The following is a 16,923-nucleotide window of genomic DNA, read 5'->3' as shown; positions in this document are numbered from 1 at the left end:
CCTCAGGATGCCTCAACACCAGTTTCCCCAGGTCAACAAATGTGGTGGCCTGCAAACCCAGGGGGACTTATATCGAGAGAATGGCGACCGTTTTCCCCTCCCACCTACCAACAATGGCCGCATACCTTCCCCTGTCGTACAGGATCATTTCATCGATCTCCAAGGGAAGGGAACTACGAATGATAACACCAGCCCCTCTAGAGCCCAAAGTGAATCCCGAGTGTGCCACCAACCGGTAGCCCCTCCGGTTTATTGCATGGAACGTGTTCCCCACCAAGTGTGTTTCTTGCAGTAATACAATGTCGGGGGAATGGCGTTTTACATATTGGAGTACAATTCCCCGCTTTATTTTATCCCCCTAGCCGTTGACATTCCAACTCAAGACTCTCAGCCCCTTACCCCCATCCCGAAAATAGTAGCAGGGCCCCCCAAACCCCATGAAGGAAACACAGATTAAGCCATATAACAATACGTAGCCTCGAAAACAATGCAAACAGGAAAAAGAACCCCCTCTCCCCCAAAATACCCAGAACAACAACCCCCCACCCTGCACCCCTGCGGTAAAACCAAAAAAACACCCCATTTTGCAGTGTGCCTGTCGCCCTACCCCAGAAAACTAATCTACAAGTAGAAAAGTCCCGAACTTCCCGCCTTCCCAGGGTCTATATGCAAGAATGTCATTGACCCAAAAAAGGATAACAATCCACCGCAACACGGTACGATGGTAGCACGCGCCGGTGTCCCTACTCCTCCTGGTCCCGTTGGCTGCCTTCAGTACCTCTGGAATGGTCCGCATTGTCCCGTGGCATAGATAGTGTGTCCAACCAGTCACTGACCACCTCTGGCATGTCAAAGAAAAACACCCGCTCATTATGTTCGATGCACAATCGGGCGGGGAAAAGCATAGCGTACTTCATGCCCAAGTCTCTCAATCTCCGCTTCACCCCAGAAAATCCCAGTCTCTGCTTCTGCACTGATGGAGTAAAGTCGGGGTAGAAGTAGATGGACGCATTCTCAAATTGGGTAGGGCCGCTAGTCCTCGAGGCCTGCAAAATGGCGTCTCTGTCCCTATAGTTGAAGATCCTCGCAATGATGGGTCGCGGTGTAGCCCCCTGCTCGCGTCTGCCGCCCGGGACTCTGTTGGCACGCTCCACTGCAAAAAAGTTACTCAGGCCCTTAGGGGCGAGATGTTTGAGGATCAGATCTTCAACAAGTAAGTCAGTCGATTGATCGGCTGAGGACTCCGGAACTCCGACTATGCGGACATTATTGCGCCTAGCGCGACTTTCGAAATCCTCAAGCCGGCGGGCAAACTGGTCACTCGAGGACCGAAGAGTCTGGATCTCAGCCTGCAGATCGGAGACATCGGTGGTGAGACTGGCCGTTTTGACATCTAACGACTTGACTCTCTCATTAGTCTTGGCCAAGTTCGCCCTAATCAAGCTTACATCCACTGCCACCGTGTCGATCTTGGCCGCCAAGGTTTCATACTGTTGGCCCATCGATGACTGTATACTCGCAATGGCGCCCATCACATCTCGAAGAGTTGGCTCCTCCGACTCAGGGGCCACCACCAAGGTCCTCCGGGGTTTTGCCAGTCCCGCTAGACGAGCCTTTGTTGCGCGCAAATCTGTCCATAATGGTGGTCTGAGTTGGGCCACCGCAAGTCGCATTCTTAAGGGACCGCTTATCGCTATCGGACTTGCCCGCCATGGAGGGTTGCGCTCCCCTCAGGGGCTTTTGGGACCTGGTGAGAATGGCTCCCCACTAGGAAGAACAACGAGAGATTGAAGTGCAGGGCGCCGGTGAAGATCAGTCAAGCAAGCACACTCACAGTCCAGCTTGATCACTAGGCAGCCGCCTCCCAACCTTCTTAGCCAGGAAAAGCGAAACCGAGAGTAGACCCCAGGTATTCGTCCCCTTCCATACGCCGTTGTTGTTCAACTACTTTCGGGGTGCTCCATATGCCCAAGTCCCGGGATGAGCCACTGTGTAGGCCTTCAGGCTTCAGGAAGGAGTAATTCGGGCGTCCGGCATCTGATTCAAAGTGTGAAAAAGGTCTTTCAGATCAGGAGAGTCTCAGCTACAAGAACCCATCGTCAGAAACAGGATTTGTGCCAGGATAGTCGGTGGAGGCGGCGAGGGTTTCGGGAGCTCACAGCTCACGTGACCATCTTGGATGCGCGCTAAGGTCCTCCTCCCCATCTATGTTTGTTATGTTTGGAGGGAGTTCGATTAGTCACTTTTGGCTGAAGTGAGCTGATTTTTAACTGCATAAAATTGTGCATATATAGCATAGGAACAGTTTTTAAATACATTTTAGATTTTAATCCTGAAGATGTAGATGATGGCAGGTCCATTATAAGTATCCGTATTTTAACCAGGAGCCGATGTACACACGTTTGCATGATTCTGGTGTTTCTGTCAGTCACTTAAATTGGGATTGAAAATTGACAATCATCTGCAATAGTAGAGCTATTTTGTGGGCAAACCTATGTTAAGAAGTTTCCTCCATCAACCCTTGCTCTTGGGTGTTGATTCATGAGTGAGCCAGAGGTACCGAAAATGATATCACATAACTTTTGATTCACAGTGCCATCACACAGAAGACCCCATGTAAAACTCTTAAGACCTCAGCATCCACATATTTGCTGCTGAGAGGCTAGTGGAAGTCCATTGAGAGAAAACTATACAAATTAAACAGGCTGAAAAGAGGCTTACCAGACAGAGGCATAACAAGAAAAACATCTGTATTTCTCCTTGTTACTTCCTCTTCCACGTGTGCAGCATTCTCTAGTACACAAGAAAGAGGAATACGCCTCTAAGGATTGTGTTTGTTTAGGAATGTATTCCTTCCTATACAATAAAAGATCTTTCCTTAACACAGACGCCATTGCTTATGATGCCAGGGTGGCTGCGTTGGTGCTAGGCAGAACACATTGTGCTAGTGCTGGGAGAGAAGTGTGCCACATCTTATACGATATGGCGTGTTTCAGTTCTCTCCCTTTCACACAACTCAGCACAACAAGTTACCTTAAAAGAGTAAATCGTAGACCTCTTCACTTCCCTGACGCACGCATCCATTATGAAGCTGTCCAGGTGACCATTCCATCATTTAAGGGGAGTTTTATGGCCCAGCCTCAGCGCAAACAAGTATTACGTCATTTCCGTAGGTTCAAGTCACAAATCCAGCGGTTTCCTGATTTCGACTTACATGCACAAACAGCTTTGTGAATTAGCCCGCAGCACTTATTACTCATGGTGATAACAGACGACAACTTAGAGGTCAGGAAGGCCAAAGCTACGAACACATTCATCAACACTGCAGACTGCAAGTTGCCGAAATAGTTTGGAGGTAGAGTTACTGACAATTAGCTGGCGAACAGGAGAAACCAGCCCAAACAAAGCACAGGGGCTCGTTTATACCTTTTTTAAATAGGGGCCTAAGTACTGAAAAGGAATTTTGTTGTAAACAAAAATATATATCTTGAAGACTGACTGAATTGAGCATTCTTTGCTGACTAACTTGCTGGGTTTGAGAGTTGTTATAGGACACCATATAGACTTACAGTATAATGTTGCAGGATACATGTAAGCCAAATCACTGTAAAATGATATTCTGCAGAAGCTGAGTGCCTACTTACCACTGCAAGCTAATTGGTAAAACTTCGAATTCTTGCTGAAGGACGCTGAATAGTATTGGCATCGTTCTGGCCGCAATTGGCAAGTGAGACATTCGGGAGTTTTCGAACTCTCTTTGAGGTTTATTCTGAAAAATGAGCATAATTATTTTTCACTTCAAGTGCATTATGATGAAAATGTCTTTTAGGCATCCCTCAGACGTTGGAAGGAGAGAACATGTGTATTTAAAGAAGCAAGAACAGCAAGCAAAGCATACCAACCAACCTGGATGAAGATGCAAAGACAGGCTGAAGCAAAGAGAGCTCGAGGGAAAGTGTGAGACTGAAAGAGCTATATGATGAGAGATGTACTGCCCACAAGAACACACCTTCAGGACATCTCCCCTCCTAGAGAACCGTAAAATCCCTGCACTTCACCCATCCCTACTCCGGTTTTGCAGGTCAGATGATCGGTGCCTTCGCTACAGTTCTTCATTAACTCAGTGTCAATGTCAGCATTAGTCGTCGCATGGCCTGGACCACTTAAAACCCAAAGAGCCATTGGAGAGATGGAAAGAGATACATTTGCTTCAAATTCCAAATACCAAAAAGTATTCCCAAGGGTCGAAAACGTTCCAGACCCTCTTAAAGTGATATTCAACCCAGGAAACAAATAACAGGAAGACCTATATGTGTTTGTTTACATCCATAAATAATGATTTTGAGTGGGAGTTAAGGATTAATTGGTACCCCGAAAGTTGCCATTCAAGACCTTTCTCAATTAAACTTACCTTCTGTGAAGCAATTGTATTTATAGTGGTTACACTAGACCATACACTTATGAAAAGTATGAGAAAAACGAAGTATTTAGGTGAATGGTTTAATGATCATCATACATTATTGGTTATGTATTTACTGGACAACTTCTTAAATAAAATGGGGATTGTGTTTTTTTTACCAAGTTTCCTTTATAACATCAGTCTTGATACATGTAGGCACAAGTATTGAAAAGCATGTAAAAGTAATATAGCAGATTCATTTCCCAGTGAATGAAGACAAAAAGCAAATTAGTTAGTTCTGCGACACACTCTATCCCTCCAATCCACGATGCCCATTAGCCAGTACCTTTGTGCAGGGTTCCAAAGTTCTCAAGCCCTACCTCTGTCTGTCCCTTGCTTTGACCCTCAATCAATCCCCTGCCATACCTGGGGGTGGGTGTTGTTTCCCAGTGGCAGTGTGTTGCACCTTTCACCAGAAGGACATCATTTAGGTGGAAATAAGCATAGTTGTGGTGTCTCTAAGTGAGAAAATGTAGCCCCAGCTAACTCACATTTTACCTACCTTTAAGCAGTCCCATTAGCATATCAAGAACTTCAAGCATGCTTTGGTGGTCAGTGACTCCATGTAGTTTAAAAGGTTAGAATGGCCTGTTAAGTAACAACAGGACCACCAGGCCAATATTGGCTGGGTACATACCATATCTAGTCGCAAAATAATTACGAATGGCAGATGTTATAAATATCATGTTTTTATTCATCTGGGTAGCCCCCTCATAGGTTTCATATGTTAATCATTCTCAGTATGAATGAATAAAATACAAAGCATATTCGTTTTAGGTCACTTGTCTTTGCGACATGATAATAAAGTCAGCTAGGTCATATTAACAGTATGTAATCCGAAGCTGAATTCTCTCAAATAATTGTTATTAAGGCCCACATGCATCAAGCATTTTTGGAGTCGCAAACGGTGCGATTCCTTAAAATTGGCCGTTTGCGATTCCAAAAGTGCTGTTTGGGATGCATCATGCTATTTTAGAAATCGCAACTTTTTTGCGATTTCTAAAATTGCGATAGCATATAAGAAATCGCAATTTTGCGATTTCTTAAATGCTATGCATCATTTCCAAAAAATGTGCGATTTTTCACATTGGAAGTGCAAATTACCACGAAGTTCAACCTTGTGGTAATTTGTGAAATTGTTTAAAAATGCACAAAATGCATTTTTTAAACTGTTAAGTTACAGACACACATGTCCTTAGGACATGTGTGTATGTAACTTCTACTGAAAAGTACATTTCATGGGTGCAGGGGGGGGGGGTCATTTAGACCCCCTCTCCACCCTTGAAATGGATTGATGAATTGCTATTTCAAATTGCGAATTCGCAATTCCCATTCATTCCTATGGGCATTTAGGCCCATATATAGCGATAAATAGCGATTTTTACCGAATTGCATAAAAAATGAAAAAATAATCATGCATAGGCTTTTGCGATTTCTAAATTGCGAATCGCTATTTTTCTCAATTTAGAAATCGCAAATGCCGATATTGATGCATGTGGGCCTAAGTCTTGAACAAAGTTGTGAACAAAGTTTCATAGAAGTTGATAATTCCACTTCACATTAATTATTGTAATTTAAAGTGCGCGCTTTCACAGAATGAAAATGAGAGAAAGGGCATCAGGTCTGTTAATTTTTTTCTCAATGATTCAACAATCAACAGAAAATGTTATATAAGTTAGGTACAGAGTGTTGAGGGCGAGGGCGGAGATTTATGCCAGGATTCTGAGAAGAAACCGGCAGTGCAAAATCGCTTAACTGACTTTTGCTGAAGGCCTAACTATGCTCAATATGACAGGATTTACATTTTAAAATACACTTTTAAAGTGTATCTATCATTATATAGTGTTCTTGATGTGTCTTTACAATATGAAAGAGGATTTGCGTTTCACTAATTATACCTGTGATACTTCACAAGATTTATAATTTATTACCTGAAACGCATCATTCTTAGGTACTGCTCTGCTGGTTGCAGTGTGGTTGCAGTCCAACTATCTTTCTCAGTTCGGCACATTGACAAAGGCCTTCCCTGGCGGGTAAACCGATCCCGACACTGCTTTTTGTCCCTGGCGGGTAAACGGATCCCAACACTGCTTTTTGCAGACGATACCCTTCTTATTTCAAAGTCTCCTATGGGTCTCCAAAGCCTTTTGAATAGTTTTCAGGAGTTTTGTTTATTGAGAGGATTGGTAATCAATACGGACAAAACTAAGTACTTGATTATGAATCCTCCTAAGAAACCTGGGCGTCCTCCGGTATTGAATTTTGTTCCATTGGAGAGGAAATCCGAGTTTTATTATTTGGGTATCCGCCTTAATGACACATTTAGTTGGAACCCACATATCCAAAAAATGCTTCTGAGTCATAAAACGGTGAGGGGTGTATTACTAAAGGAACAACGCTCCTCCACAAGTAAACCCATAGCCCCAGTTATGGAGATATATAAAGCTCGAGGGGTTAGCGCTGCCCTTTACGGGGCGGAGTTGTGGGGTAAGTGCAACCCCGACCCATTAGTAAAATCGGAGAGCAAATTTTTTGAAAGATCTGATGGCCCTCCCGTTGAGTACTCCTACAGTACCCGTTCTATTGGATCTAGGCTGCAGATCGATTAAGGACCAAGCGCTACTCCGCCCCTTGCTCCTGTGGGCGCGGTTGTGGCGGGTGCCCGAACTAGCCTCCTATGCAGAAGCACTATCAGAGGTTATGGCCATGGAAGGCTTGTCCAGGATTAAATGGCTGAGGGGTGTAAAATGGTTATTAGTGGAGTTAGGGCTGGGTGATGCGTGGGCCCAGAGAACTGCCCCACCTAAAGCCATGATTAAGAAATTGTATTGGAATTGGGTCTCAAATTACATTTAGATCCACATCATTGCAATTCTACAGTAGCCTTTGTAAGGATTAAGTCTGTGGTGGCATATGAACCTTACTTAGATATCATTTCTATCCCTTTTGACCGAGCTTTGTACTTTAAATTCAGAGTGGGGGCCCTACCAGTAGGCGAACTAGTTGCCCGCTGGAAATTCTTTTTGCAGCATTCCCCCTTTTGTGCACGTTGCCCTACTCGAGTAGAGTCGGTAGCCCACGTTCTCTTTGAATGCCCGGACTATTGTGCTCCTAGGAGGCGCTGGCTTAAACCCTTATGCAGACTTTTAGGTACCCGCCAGCACAAAGTGGCGCTACGTACTTTAATGCCTGACACATCCACTTTGATTGTTTGTGCTGTGTCAAAATTTTTAAAATGGTCATGGTTGATTCGTGCAAGAAGGCTTTCCTTGTCGATTTAATTCTTGTCTTAAATTGTTTTTAACACCTTCTTCTCCTTCATCCCCTTTGTATATTTATGAAATGATTGTTTTTAATGTTAAGTTTTATACTTGTTGTGCAAGCTTTTATGATATTTTTATATCGAAATAAAGCCTATCAATCAATCAAGACAAAGGCCTTAGTGCCCAAGGGCCTAGAACGCCTGTTTCCCAGGCCGTGTTCTAGAGCGTCTAAAAAATGTATCACTACCTCTAATGAAAACTGTAAGTTTTTTAGCTAACATTTTTCTTGGAATTGTAAGGCTATTGGTAAACATAGGTTAGTATTTGATATTTGAATAAAACCTTCACATTATATTTGGAAATATTGCACTGAATGTATTGAGATATGTAATGATATGCATCGTTAAGATCACACCAATGGGTGATGTGCATTGACTGTGGCCTGGTTACAGTGTTCATGCTTTCAGAAACTGCAGGGCATGGCCTTTGTCAATGACTTCTTGATACTGAATAAAAGTACACTGGAGTGGGGTAATGTAGAGTGGAGTAAAGTGTCACAGAGTAGAGTGGCATGTTATAGACTATAGTGGTGTGGAGTGCACTACAGTGGAGTAGCAAAGCATTAAGTCGAATGAAATGTCAATTAATTGGAATATGAGTTGTACAGTAGAGTATAGCAGTGTGGTGTACAGTATTGGAAAGTCGTGTAGACTACATTTAAGTTGACTGGCAATTGTTGAGTGCAAGGGCATAGAGTGGTGTAGAGCAGACTGGCATACATTGGATTAGTGAAGTAAAGTACTATGTCACAGAGTAGAGTGAACTAAAGTAGGGTGCGGTGGCATACAAAGAGTTGTGCACAGTGTTATATATTGGACTAGAGTATCATAGAGCTGCATAGAGTGGAGTAGTGTGTTCTACAGTAGCCCACAGTATAGTGCAGTGTTGTACTTTGGAGTGTAGGGGTATAGACAGGAGTAAAGTGCCAGCGAGTGGCATACAGTGAAGTACAGTGGAGTTGCACAGAGTACAGCAGTGTGTCAAACAGTGGAGCTGCTTAGAGTGCATTGTTGTGCACTAGAATAGAGTTAGATAAAGTCTTGTATAATGGAGTAGCGTCAAGTGGAGTGGTATAACGTAGTGTGAAGTAATTTACAATAGAGTGCATTGGCATGTCAATAGTAAAGTGGCATGGAGTGGAGTGGCATAGTGTATGTAGTAAACATAAATTGGAGTGGGGTCTCATACAGTAGAGTGGAGCACTGTGCCAAACAGAAACTGTTGAATTGTGAAATAAAGTGTTGTACAATGGAGTGCACAGATATAGAGTGGTGTACAGAGTTGGGTAGTGGAATGTACCACTCCACTTTACGCCACTTCACTCTATGACACTCTCCTCCACTCAATATAACTCCACTTTATATGTCTACCACAGTTTATGCCACTCTATGACTTACTACTCCACTCTATTCTCGTACACTCCACTGTCCAAATCTATATTCCGCTCTATAACTGTACGCTCCATTGTACAACACTCTATTCCACAATTCGACAATTTTCTATATGACACAGCACTCCACTCTATTGTATGAGATCCCACTAAAATTTGTAACAGTTTACTACCTATGCTATTTAACTGAATAAAACAAAGGTTACAGGGACTTTATAGTTAGGAGACAGCATTAAAAAAACGTAGAAATTCACTGAGAAAACAAAGGTTTGAGGGCTAATATAGTTAGGAAATAGAATTTAAAAAACCTTAGGAATTCACTATAAAACAAAGGTTACAGGGATGTTGTAGTTAGGTTCAGATTGTACACACACACAACCATAGAGTGCATGTAAATGGTTTAGTACTAGATTTTTTTTTATGCCGGACTCCTGCCCTGCAAATCTGCTACTTGTTCAATCTTCCTCCGATATGACTGCATTCTTATTTTCTCATGGACAGACAAACTACTGGTTGATCTCAACACCAAAATGCATCTGGGTGTTTTTATCACCACAGTCTTCACTTTAATTTCAACACTTCCTCAACATCAATAAAACACCCCCCATTGTAGCCTAACAAACAGAAGCAGTGAATAATGTTAATGGACATCCGACAACAGGTAAAGCGGTAATGCACAAACACACTGTTAAGTAATACAAATAATTCAGTAGGTGTGTGCTACATTGGACTGTATTCTTGCCTTCCAGGTGATACACAACAGGGAGTAGTTAGACTCCACACCCAACACAATACCTAGAATGGCCCAGATTGTCAGTTAGTGTCAAATACTCTTACTGTGTCCCCCCTAGGAACTCACTAGTCTGTACAAACACCATACAATTGCATTGACTGTGTATCGCTTGAGGAATTCTCAAATTTTGTTCAAATATTATCATGTTGCACTGTTACACATGTATTTTGCAGCTTGTAATAGTACTTAGCTACTACACTGTGAAGTTAGTTTTATATTTTGGCTTGCTAGTGCTACCATGTTTACTGCAACTTTTTGGGACTGTGTTTTAAAAACTATTCCAAGAGTAGTTGAATAATTACCTTCCATGGTGTGCTCTGGTCTATTCTAGATTTCACCTACCATTGTGTGAAGATGCACATTAATTACTGTGGCTGTAGCAAGGGAAAGTACTACATCAGCCCATTCATGGACCTCAGTCACTCTGATCTTGAATCACTCAGAAAAGTGCCATTTTGTTCCGTCTGCATGACATATGAAAATCCCCTAACATAGACATTAGACAGGCAGCATGCAGAGCATAACAATTTCCTATCGAATTTCCTCTTTCTAGTATTGAAACATATTATTGACCTCTAACCATAAACAGGCCTTCTCCTTTCAAAGCACTGGTCACCACAACTGCGTAACAATTAAAAATCATGTGACACCTGTAAATCCCACTTCATCAAATTATAACATGTTGCTTTGCTGTAATGCCAACATTGAATAGGAACTATTACTGGACCCCAAATACCACCTGCATGACAGATCTGGAAACACTCCTCTTGAATATAGTGGGTTGAAGAGTCTCAAGTGTATATTTACTAGGGGATAGCGCCACCAGAACATCACTGTTAGCAAAGTTCTGGTGGCACTATGCCTTTCTCCATTTTTACCAGATAATGCCACCTTGTAAATACAGCCCCTTTCCATGCATCACTTTGCATGAAAGGGCGTGCAATGGGTGTTGCTGTGGAGTTCCACCTCAACACCTGCTGCATTTTGGTACTAACCCAGATTTACATGGTTGTGTAAATCTGAGGCAGTGCCAAAAATTAATGCCATGTCAGATATTAGAAGGGCGCGACAAAGACAAATATGTTTATCCTCGTTTTTTATTTTTCTATGTGTGCTGTGGGCCACCTTCCTGCACATTTACACTTATTTCCTGCAACGCAGGTACCCTTGCACTATGGTGCAAGAGTGCCTGTGTTGGCGCTAGGCAGCTAAGTTTAGCGCCAGTGCTATGGTGAACACAGGAGTGTGCCGTATTGTTGTAAATATGGCACATCCCTGTGTTTTAGAAATATTGGGTGTGGCACTGCCAAATTTGGCACAGATCCCTGCTCCAACATTTCCTTCTAATATGCCCCTCGTTATCTTATTTACACACTCATACTCTTGCTCGGAATAGAAATAAAATACTCTCTGAGATGTAATGTACAATGTAAAATGATTGTAAACATCTCAAGAGGTCTCACCCACACCCCTTTACATGCATAATATATATTTTTTTATTTTTTACACTCTTTCATGTGCCAGGACCATTAAGAGTTATGGGCCAGATGTATAACCATTTTTGCATGCGCAAACGGGTTTGCAAACCCATTTGCAAATGCAAAAACAGCATGGGCCATGTACAAAACCTATTTCGCTAAAAAGGTTTTGCGACTCGCTATTAGGAAGGGGCGTTCCCTTCCTAATAGCGGGTGCAAGCCCATATATGAATGTTTTGCAACCACAATTGCAGTTGAAAAACACTCGCAAATTACCCCCCTCTTCAAAAGGGTGGTAATGTACTCGCAAAAGGGAAGGGTTCCCCAGTTGACCCCTTCCCCTTTGCAAATGGAGGCGAAAATATTTTTGAAGAGCAGACAGGGGTCCCAGAGACCACTACCTTCCCTTAAAAAATGAAACGAAAACGTTTCATGTTTTTCTTTTTAAATGCATTTTTTTTCCTTTCAGGACAGCGGGCTGCTTAAAAAAACTGCTTTATTTAAAAGCAGTCCCAGACATGGTGGTCTGCTGAGCCCAGCATGCCATCATACCTGGGAAGGCCTGCCATTCCCAATGGGGTTGCAAATTGTGAGGGGCTCATTAATATTCATGAGCCTCTCAATTTGCAATCCCATTGGGAATCGCGAACAGTGTGATACACACTGTTGTACATCCAAAATAGCGCCTTGCCAATTGCATGTCGCAAAAAATTCGCAATTTGCGAGGCGCTACATTGCGCTTTGTACATCTGGCCCTTGGTCCCGAAGTATGTGTGGTAAATAATCAAAAAGAGTCAAAAAAGGACTAAACATACCAGCAATAAACAGTGGGCATTTCAGATACAAATTAACTTTCCATAGTCCTATAAAATCAGGGGCATATTTCTCAAAGTGTTGCGTTGCCCTTGCACCACGCAAAGAGGGCAAAAGGGTGACGCAACACTAAAGTAAGATTTATCAAGCCATGCAACCCTGCATGGCTTGATAAATCTGGTGTTATGCAACGCAGCGCGAATTGCTGCATTGCGTTACTTTTCCCCAGGGAGGCATCCATGGGTGGAGCGTGGGTGTTCCCACCCATCCACCCATGGATTTTGGCACATTCCCGGATGTACCAGCATTGATAAACCTGGGAATGCATCAAAGTGCTATGTCTTCAAAGGGGAGGCACAATGGGGAGCTATATCTTTATTTCACCTTGTTGTTTTCTCTTTCTAAGTGTGATGCTTTCAGCAGCACTCTTAGAAGGAAAAAGGGGAAAAAATGCCTCTGAGGAATGCTTTTGAGCAGGAAAGTGCCACTTTCTGCACAAATAAAATCTTGCCTACAACACAAGCACCTTTGCACTGCATCTCAAAGATGTCTGCGGTGGTGCTAGGCAGCCAAAAAGGTGCCAGTGCAGGATAGGTTTGATTAATGTGTATTGCTAGGACAAGAATATTCAGAACATATGTGCTTGCTTTTGGAAAGCAATTAGCAGTGTTAGAGTTCTGAGTGTTGGCGGTAGGGAATTTCATGCTGCAGTGACTGCTCCAGAAAATAATGTGCAGAAGCGTTTTTGAATTTTTTAACTTCCAGTTCGCAGAGAACTTTGACTCCTTAGCTCTCTTGTACCAAGGAACTGTTAAGTTGTTTAGTAATGTATGGTGGGCTAATTGTGAGCCAGGCAACTAAATCTGAATGGTATTCATGCTGCAGCGTGAAGCTAATGGAGGCTTCTCAGTCTCTCAGTATGAGGGTGAAGCAATCATATTTCCTTACTGAATGACTCAGCCTGGCCGCTGAGTATAAGAGAACTTTGCGTGGGGCAGTGGAGGTTGCAAACACCTCATGTGATAATTAAGCCTGGGCGTAGTTCGCGTAGCCGCACTCCGCGAGCTACGCGAAGATGCACTTGCACTCCGCGAACTACGCATAACTCCGCGAACATGCGTAGTAGCTTGCTTGACCCGTTCGCGAGCCGTTTTTGTCTTCCGGAGCGCCGTGGAACTCTGGAACCTGCTCGACACCACATCTCCAGACGTCGCCTTCCTCACGGAAACATGGATGAACGCCTCCTCAGCACCCGACATCGCCGTCGCCATCCCGGACGGATACAAGATCACCCGGAGAGACCGCGTCAACCAGACAGGAGAAGGCATCGCCATCGTCCACAAGAACACCATCCGCATCACGACCAACTCAGACGACACCCTCACAGCCGCCGAACATCTTCACTTCCAGATACACACGGACCCCAAGACCACACTCAGAGGCACCCTCATCTACAGACCCCCAGGACCTCGCACACAATTCAACGAAGACATCGCAGACTTCATCAGCCCGCACGCCTTCGCCTCCGCTGACTACATCCTCCTAGGGGACCTCAACTTCCACCTGGAGAACAACAACGACAACACCACCACCCTCCTGCTGGACAACCTCGCCAACCTCGGACTCATGCAACTGGTGAACACCCCCACCCACTACGCCGGACACACGCTTGACCCAGTCTTCTCCTCCAGCAAGTACATCTCCTTCAGCCACTCCACCGGACTCCGCTGGACAGACCACAGCTGCGTCCACTTCAGCTTCAGAAAGACCACGACTCACCACCACCCGCAACAGGTTCCCCGCAGGAACTGTAACAAGATCACCACCGGGTATAATAAGGTAAAAAAAACGTTTTAAAAAAAATAGGAACAGAAAATACTCTAAAAATAAAACAAATCAAATGGTATCAACTACAATTACATGAGTGAAGAATGGTTTATTGTTAAACACATGTCTAAATTACTCTCAGATTAGCAATACACTAAACCCGGTGTGCACTTTCCCTTTCCAAAAAACAAGATCACCACCGACCAGCTCACCACTTCACTGAGCCAGAACCCTCCCGCCAGCTCAATGGACCCCAACCAAGCAGCCAACAACCTCACACAGTGGATCACCAATTGCGCTCGCCCAACCAGCCTCGACCACTCGCAGTCCAGCTTCCGCGCCAACCACAGCACCGAAACCGCCCTCATTGCAGCCACTGACGACATCCGAGCCCTGCTCAACAACTGGGAAACAGCGGCCCTCATCCTCCTGGACCTCTCCGCAGCATTCGATACGGTCTGCCAACGCACCCTAGTGCAGCGCCTCAGCAACATCGGAATCCAAGAGAAGGCACTGGAGTGGATCATCACGTTCCTCACCGGAAGAACCCAGAGAGTCCGCCTCCCCCCGTACAGATCCAAGGCTACCGAAGTCATATGCGGCGTACCACAAGGATCATCACTCCGCCCCACCCTCTTCAACGTTTACATGAGCCCCCTCGCAGCCATCGTATGCCAACCCAACCTCAACATCATCTCCTACGCCGATGACACCCAGCTGATCCTCTCCCTCACCAACGACCCAGGAACCGCCAGAACCAACCTACACGAAGGGATGAAAGACGTAGTCGAATGGATGAGGAACAGCCGCCTGAAACTGAACTCAGACAAGACGGAAGTCCTCATCCTTGGATCATCACCCTCCGCCTGGGACGACTCCTGGTGGCCCCCTGCCATGGGCAGCGCACCCAAACCAACGGACCACGCACGCAACCTGGGCTTCATCCTGGACTCCTCCCTCTCGATGACCAGACAAGTCAACGCCGTCTCATCATCATGCTTCAACATCCTACGCATGCTCTGAAAGATCTTCCGATGGCTCGCCACCGAAACCAGGAAGACGGTCACACAGGCACTCGTCACCAGCCGACTGGACTACAGAAACATCCTCTATACCGGAACCACAGCCAAACTCCAGAAAAGACTCTAACACATCCAGAACGCCTCCGCACGACTCATCTTGGACATCCCCCGACACAGCCACATCTCCGGACACCTGAGAGACCTTCACTGGCTCCCCGTCAGCGAATCACGTTCCAACTCCTCACCCACGCACACAAGGCCCTCCACGACCTGGGCCCCAGGTACCTCAACAACCGCCTGACCTTCTACACTCCCACCCGCCAGCTACGATTGACCAGCCATGCCCTCGCTGCCGTGCCACGCATCCGAAGATCCACCATGGGAGGAAGATCCTTCTCCTACCTGGCAGCCAAGACTTGGAACTCCCTTCCCATCCACCTCCGCCTGACCCAAGACCACCATCTTTGATTCAGGAAGCGACTCAAGACATGGCTGTTCGAGCAGCAGCGGACCCCCCTCCCCCAAGCGCCTTGAGACCCTCTGGGTGAGTAGCGCGCTATACAAATATCCTGATTGATTGATTGATTGATTGCCTGCATGCTCGGGATGTGTAGCGCGTGAAGTTACCCATGAGGTTTGTCCCGCCCGCTCGCGTCCCCTTATTTCCGGTCACTACTAACGTGTTCGCGAGTAATTCTGTGCCAGATTGCAGTTTCTGCGTGTTCGGCAACTCAATCTTACCGACAAGCATCCTCGCGCACGCGAAAATGCTATTGAGCGCGCGAGAACTATGCTACGCAGCAGTTTGCGGAGTATTTGACAACTTCGCGTTCTCCGCGGAGTTGCCGAAACTCCGCAAACTCCGCGAACGGAGCGTAGTTCTTCGCCCAGGGCTAGTGATAATTACATTACCAAAGTACAGTCATTAGAAGGCAAGAGCATAAATGTCTATTTTGAAATGTTCATTTGAGATTAGATGGCAAATATTCTTGAGGTCTACGAATGGAAAATTGTCAGCTTTTGCAATTCTATTAATATGTGGGATGAACATGAAATTCTGATCCACTGTGAATCCTTGGTATTTTCCTGCCTTAGCCATTTGGTGGCTGAGGTTTGCCCCTGGGCCACATTACTAGGTGTGGTTGACAGTTGGGCTTTGTGTATTCCTTCTACATAGCCAAACACAATGGGGAGCTTAGGTGTGACTGGATGGGCCATCACTGGCAGGAATGGAGGGAGAAGCAGGGACCAGCCCTACTTACATTTAAATAGTCTATGTACTGTCTCCACACAGAGGACTTCATTCCCCCATGGTTAGTCTGAAAGGTTAGGAAGGCAGGGCACCTGTGAACGTCAAATGTATGCCTCTAGAAGCTTCTCCCCACTTAAGAGGCACAACTGGACCTCAGACTCTTCGGTGCACTTCTGGACCTGTGGATACTCTGCCAGGAAGAAGGACTGTTATGTCGCTGAAAGGACTGCCACTCTGTTGGATTGCTGCTCTGCAGGAACTGCTGGCCTGCTCTGCTGACTTGCTGCCCTCCCAGACCCTTGGAAGTGGTGCTATCTGTTACAGATAGACCAAATCCAAAACTTGGGACTTAAAACATCTCAGTCAATATGGGCTCGAAAAATGATAGAAGGCTGGGACCTACCTGCTAGCCAATCTGCCCAAGGTGCATCACTGGTCAGCCTGACTTTGCCACAGCTCCTGCTACCTTCTTCTCCACAGCAGCAAATCCTGTTCAGCTATTCCTCACAGAAGGGGGTTAGGCCTTGTGGAGCCCTTGTCAGCTACAGTCTGCAGCTTCATCCCGC

At 45.2% G+C, this 16,923-nt stretch overlaps 1 protein-coding gene across 4 annotated transcripts in view; it reads right to left on the bottom strand.

Moving 5' to 3' along the window:
• The window catches only part of LOC147731545 (dipeptidyl peptidase 4-like), a 688,588-nt gene that overhangs the window by 101,716 nt on the left and 569,949 nt on the right, over nt 1-16,923 (bottom strand). For all 4 annotated transcript variants that reach the window (XM_086956608.1, XM_086956609.1, XM_086956611.1 and 1 more), the window contains one exon: nt 3,645-3,769. In XM_086956608.1, coding sequence (XP_086812734.1) covers nt 3,645-3,769 — 125 coding nt within the window. The remainder of the gene's footprint in view (nt 1-3,644; nt 3,770-16,923) is intronic.

The sequence above is a fragment of the Lissotriton vulgaris genome, chromosome 2_1 (assembly GCF_964263255.1).
Source record: "Lissotriton vulgaris chromosome 2_1, aLisVul1.2, whole genome shotgun sequence".
Classification (NCBI taxonomy): Eukaryota; Metazoa; Chordata; class Amphibia; order Caudata; family Salamandridae; genus Lissotriton; species Lissotriton vulgaris.
This window is presented reverse-complemented; position numbering and strand designations above follow the sequence as displayed.